This window comes from Anopheles aquasalis, chromosome 2, assembly GCF_943734665.1.
Source record: "Anopheles aquasalis chromosome 2, idAnoAquaMG_Q_19, whole genome shotgun sequence".
Taxonomy (NCBI): domain Eukaryota; kingdom Metazoa; phylum Arthropoda; class Insecta; order Diptera; family Culicidae; genus Anopheles; species Anopheles aquasalis.
In genome coordinates this window covers 14,415,001-14,420,000 of record NC_064877.1, presented here as the reverse complement: position 1 = coordinate 14,420,000, position 5,000 = coordinate 14,415,001, and the positions used below count along the sequence as shown (strand labels likewise).

The 5,000-nt window shown below is 51.4% G+C and overlaps 3 protein-coding genes across 4 annotated transcripts in view; 2 read left to right on the top strand and 1 right to left on the bottom strand.

Annotated features, from left to right (window-relative positions):
- The window catches only part of LOC126569217 (V-type proton ATPase subunit E), a 4,488-nt gene extending 4,353 nt beyond the window's left edge, over window positions 1-135 (top strand). For both annotated transcript variants that reach the window (XR_007607788.1, XM_050226158.1), the window contains one exon: window positions 1-135. This exon is cut by the window's left edge. The gene's annotated coding sequence lies outside the window, so the exon portion shown is untranslated.
- On the bottom strand, window positions 113-1,116 carry LOC126569211 (copper homeostasis protein cutC homolog). Its single transcript, XM_050226153.1, has 2 exons — window positions 499-1,116; window positions 113-433 (listed from the first exon to the last, which is right to left on the bottom strand). Exons 1-2 carry the CDS (start codon window positions 1,063-1,065, stop codon window positions 182-184), a joined length of 819 nt encoding a protein of 272 aa, XP_050082110.1. The 5' UTR covers window positions 1,066-1,116; the 3' UTR covers window positions 113-181.
- Window positions 1,117-1,224: 108 nt separating this feature from the next.
- The window catches only part of LOC126569210 (8-oxo-dGDP phosphatase NUDT18), a 5,129-nt gene continuing 1,353 nt past the window's right edge, over window positions 1,225-5,000 (top strand). The window contains exons 1-2 of the mRNA XM_050226152.1: window positions 1,225-1,605; window positions 4,525-5,000. The exon at window positions 4,525-5,000 is cut by the window's right edge and continues 1,353 nt beyond it. The gene's annotated coding sequence lies outside the window, so the exon portion shown is untranslated. The remainder of the gene's footprint in view (window positions 1,606-4,524) is intronic.

Below are 5,000 nucleotides of genomic sequence, written 5' to 3'. Positions count from 1 at the left end.
GGCACGGCAGGCTATATGGCCCTATGTGGTGTGGCCTGGTGCTCCTAGTTGGTGATAGCGGTTGATATGTACAAGTCGTTGTGCGGACATCTGAAGAATAAATACACCATGGTATGGGATGTACAATCCACAGGAGCAATGGTTTTTTTTATTGAACCATAGAGGCTAGGAATGTGAAGTTTCATGCTGGTTTTGGGTTGAATGCAGCTTTGATCAATCGCTGCCATTCGCTAACGATGGCTTTACTACAAACCTTCATTGGCAGCGCATCTACGTTACTGTGGCCCATCGTGATCGCACCATGGCCAGAGGTGGGTTTTGACACGCTCGCCGAACCATGAATCGCTAGGCAACCGGTACTCTTCAGTATGGTCAAAGCATTTTCCGTCGTGACGCCAGAACCGGGCATGATTTGAAGATGTTGCTTGGTACTCTGAAAATATGGGAACTTAGAACGTACTGCTGTATCGTCGCTAGCTTCAGCTCTCTAAAACCTACCCCGTACATTTCATCAGCAATTAGCTGCATTCGAACGATCGTTGAGAGCCCCCGCAGGGCGATTGGCTTCAGGCCACTGGTAAGCACAGTAGAGAATCCGAGTTCAGCAATCGTCTGTAGGTTATCTCGGAGGTTATCTTCCGCCGTGCAATCGATAGCCCGATGGAATGTAAGTGGAAGGCATTTACTACTTCCCTCTCGCGCAGCCTTTACCACCTGCTCACAGTGACCGCGATGTACGGTGCCGGTTTCATCGAGAGCGCCGAATACAAACCCATCGGCACCGTTGTCGCGAAGTAACACCAAATCCGTAAGCATAATCTCCATCTCGGCCTGGTCGTATCGAAAATCGCTTCCGCCTCTGCATCGAATCATACAGTAGATGGGCACCGCGGGGTCCCGCTTGCTTTCGGCCAAGTACTGTTTCACCTTCCGTAGCAGTCCAACCGACGGAGTGAGGCCACCTTCACTGAGGGCCGCACAGAGCTCGATCCGATCGGCACCACCATCGATGGCGGCCACGGCCGATTCGTACGTGTCCGCACAAATTTCCAACAGAATCTTCATGGCGGGACCACGGAGCCAGATCCTCCTTTTTCAAATCGCGACTTCACCCGTCCGTTTGACAGTTCGTTCGGTTTGTTTACATCCAAATGTCAAACAGTTGCGTCAAACCAAGGAATGGGGTGGAGTGGGGCGGATGTGTGGCGGTGGAGTGGTGGTTCCTCGAGAAAACCGGCTCTGCTCGCAGCCTACGCGCCCCAAGATGCCGGAGATCCACGGCAGTTTCCCACGGTACAGCCTCCGCGATACACCCAGCGTTCCGTTCCGTTCCGTGTGATGCTGACCGGCAGTGTGTAGGAGTGCGGGACTCGGTTTTTGTTTCCACAAAAAACGATCACCTTCAATCCGGTGGTCCGGCGATTTATTGTGTTTATCCGGTCCAGTCTCACCCTCGGGAGCTGGGAAACGAATCAGTTACCACCACTTTCCCTTCCATCGACGGGGAACGGAGCGGAAAATTGCGTCCACGTTTGCGCCCACCGATTTGGGGTGGAGGCCACTAGCACTAGCTCCACCAGCAGCAACACCAGCAGCAGCTAGTAGGTGAGTTAGAGAGATTGGAAAATCATGAACGAAAATCGCCCTTCCCCCCGCAGGTTTAGTGCGCAGTGAAAGTGTCCGTTGGAATGCATAGCAGGGTGCATCCTTGTCACCTATTGCGGTGCAGCCGACAGTGCATGATCGCATGCGTAGGCCTAGATGGTGGAGCATGCAAACATACCGCATACCGATGCACGATTAGGTGTGGGTCAGCGTAGCCTGTGCCGTGTAGCCGCAGCCACCGTCGAGATGTGAGGCTGCTGGGTCCACTCGGTTTACATAAGTTCTGTTTTGGGGTTTCGGCGGGGTGTTGACTCCGGCGTTACATCACCCGCATAAACAAGGCTGTCTCTCCCCCGAAGATTGACCTCCGAGCACCACTCCGTGATGGCACAATCCAACCGGAATGTGCTGATTGGATTTGAACCCATCCACGAGCTGGTGTGACACAATAGCATACCGATGACCTGATGATTATCTCTGCTGCTGAAAATTGGTCCACCGTTGCTTTCACTTTGCAGGCTATCAACAGTTGGGAGTGTTGATCGCTATGATATTAGGCTACATGGAGGGAACCCATGCTTCCAAGAGCTTTCTAGAAGAGTGTCGTCTATGTAATTCGACCATTCAATGATCTTGCAGATCACGCAGTCCGATGGAGATGGGATCTAAAGAATGAAGCTAAACGGGCATGCATGTGCCCGACTAGCAAGTCCGCTCGAGCGACGAACGAAGCGAAACAAAAAAAAACCTGTCCCACGTCGATTGCTGAAGGTCACAACCGATCGGATCGCCTCGCCTCGGTTTCTATGCTAGCTAGTTGGTTTGGCATACCTGGCGTTCTACCGTCCACCGTCGGATATACCTGTGTACGATCGTCAAGATTTCTTTTTATTCAAATCCAACGGTGAGGCTCGGCCTGTGCTTATTAATGCGTATCGCGTCAACCGCGTGGCCGTTGGGGTGGTGCGTCATGCTGTTGGTGTTCTTGCTGGGGATGTATGATGATGGAGCTCAACCTGCCCCGCGGGTGGGAAAGTTTGTGGGTCACATTCCATCCGTTGAGGAATGGCTGTTCTTTTTTTTCGTTTGTTTGCTGCTGTTTGCTTAAACAGAGCGGTCACCATTGACACCGTGTGGCTACGCCTGAGTTTAATGTTGCAGATCGTTTGTTGCTTTAATGTTACCGGAATAATGCAGACACGCAGTAGGCTTTAGTTACAGAGTTGCCCAGAATTGTTTTTCACCTTTGTTGCCAGCTTGGGCGCCACAATCAACGCGCAAGTAATTATGAATAATCACACCCTCAAATTATTCGCCAGACGTCCTGCCGAGATGTGTGTGAGCCAGGTGGAACCGAACCTCCTCTCTATCTGATCATCTCTCGAGCCCCTGTTGCCGAATGAATCATGCAAACATGGTGCGAAAGCATTTCACTTCTTTTGGGCGTGGAATTTAGCGAAAGATTGCATCCAAAATCGGCGTCCGTCCATAAAATTATTGGTTGGCCGGCTGGAATCATCAACCTGCACCATGTGTCTCTCCACTTACCCTTCTTCTCTCTCTCTCTCTCTCTCGCATGATACGCGCGCTTGTGGTTTTTAGTGTTTCAGTTATTTTGTCGCTGTTTTCGGTATTAACGCCCGAATAGGGTGATCGGTGCGGCACAACATCACCGCACCGGATCGTGACCGTACGCAACCGTGCAGCGCATTCAAAACCACCTTCCCAGCCAGCTTTCTCCGCCGCCGTATCGGTTTGCAAACGAGCGAAATTGGCGCGATCGTTTCGCGGGTTTTTGAGCGATTTGAAGGTGTCGAAAGGGGAGGGTCTGCATTGTCGATCGGGATGTCAATTGGATTTATCATTAATCTTCCGTAAAGCATTGGCAATCTATTTCGTCCGCATTCCAACGACCGATACGCTCCGTTGATCAAAATTCAAATCACCTGATCAAACGCTCGACGCACCGCCGTACGATCGCGTTGTTCGCGAGCAATCGATCACGAGCCTATCGTTTACGCATTTTCTGGGTTCAATTCAACGCGTTTACACCGTTACTTCCTGCTGCACCGTTCGTGTACCGTTTTTGGTGAGTTCGGTTTGATTCCCTCCTCTCTTCTTTGCTCTGGTGGATGGATGGGCGGAATCAACGGCGCCAGCATCACAAGTCAGTCTACATCAATGCCAGTAAATGTCTCGCGATCAACACGCGATAGCTTCTTCATCTTCTTGCCAACAGTTGTATAATCGGCACTCCGTTTAGGATTGGATACACTTTTACCGCATTGTTTTAGTGCGCCTAACGGGCGCCATTTGGAGTGTTTGATAAGCTCTGGGTAGCTAGTGCTCTGTTTTGTGATCTCTGTTTTGGTGATTCCGTGGCGCTCAACAGTCATTTGAACCACAAAACATTAATTATAGCCCGTTTATACGATGATGGCAGCAGCAAGATCGTGAGCAGCAGCAGATCACAACAAAGCCCATTGAGGAGAGCTACATTTAACTCGAGTACGGTGATGACTGATGGATCGTGGCGTGTGGTGGTTGATTACATAGAGCCCACGGGGGCCAGGCATTTGTTTTGGGGTGGACCACCTGGATGGGCGGAGAGGGTGGTTGAAGCGTAGAGACGAAAGAACGGACGAACGTAAAATCCCGCTACAAAGCTCCCATTCCGATGCAGCGAAGGCGGCTCAGCACACGATAACATAAGGGTTGCGGGACCACGCTTCCCAATTATTTCTGCTTACATCGTTTCCATCAAAACTATCTCTAAAACCCCGCGTTTATTCATTCTTCCCCTCTCTGGGGCTGGTGGTTCTATCGGTTCGTTAGTGATGGGGAGTGCCTCGGCCATCGTCATACCCACTGCTTGACCGCTCTGTTCTTATAATATTCTCTTTTTGTTTCTGTTTCTAGCACTTTCTTTCGACGACCATCGAACGTTGCTTAAACCGTTTGGAGAGAAGACCACACCTTGCCGATCGAGATCACCAATCATCGTAACGCTGTGAAGAGTCGTGCCTTGCCTGAACAATACTCTGTGGTGGCGTAGCTTGGGAGAATAACCGTGCCTACAAAACCAGGGGGACCAGGGGGATCAGGGAGGAAATGATCGGACGGTAGAGTTAGTCCGAGTATCTATCGCACCCTCTTTGTACCCCTCCCGATCGCCTAATCGTCGTAACCGGACAAAGCCGCGGTCGCAGTCATCATCACCATCACGTAGTACAGCTTGGGGGAGGCGCGCGCGAGCGCGTGTCGAAAGATTTCTCTCAAAAGCCACGAGACGATCGTCATCATCACACCGCGTGGTGCTCCCTAGATCGCGGGAGAGATCGTTGTTTGCGGTTGAGACTTTCCCGAGTCCAAGAGGCGTCACGGGCGCCAGCAGG

What these genes read in the sequence shown, in the direction of transcription:
- LOC126569211 (XM_050226153.1), bottom strand. Translation starts at nt 1,065, where the DNA reads ATGAAGATTCTGTTGGAAATTTGTGCGGACACGTACGAATCGGCCGTG. An exon ending in TTGCTGATGAAATGTACGGG is followed by an intron (nt 434 to 498) that starts GTAGGTTTTAGA and finishes CCATATTTTCAG; the next exon opens with AGTACCAAGCAACATCTTCA.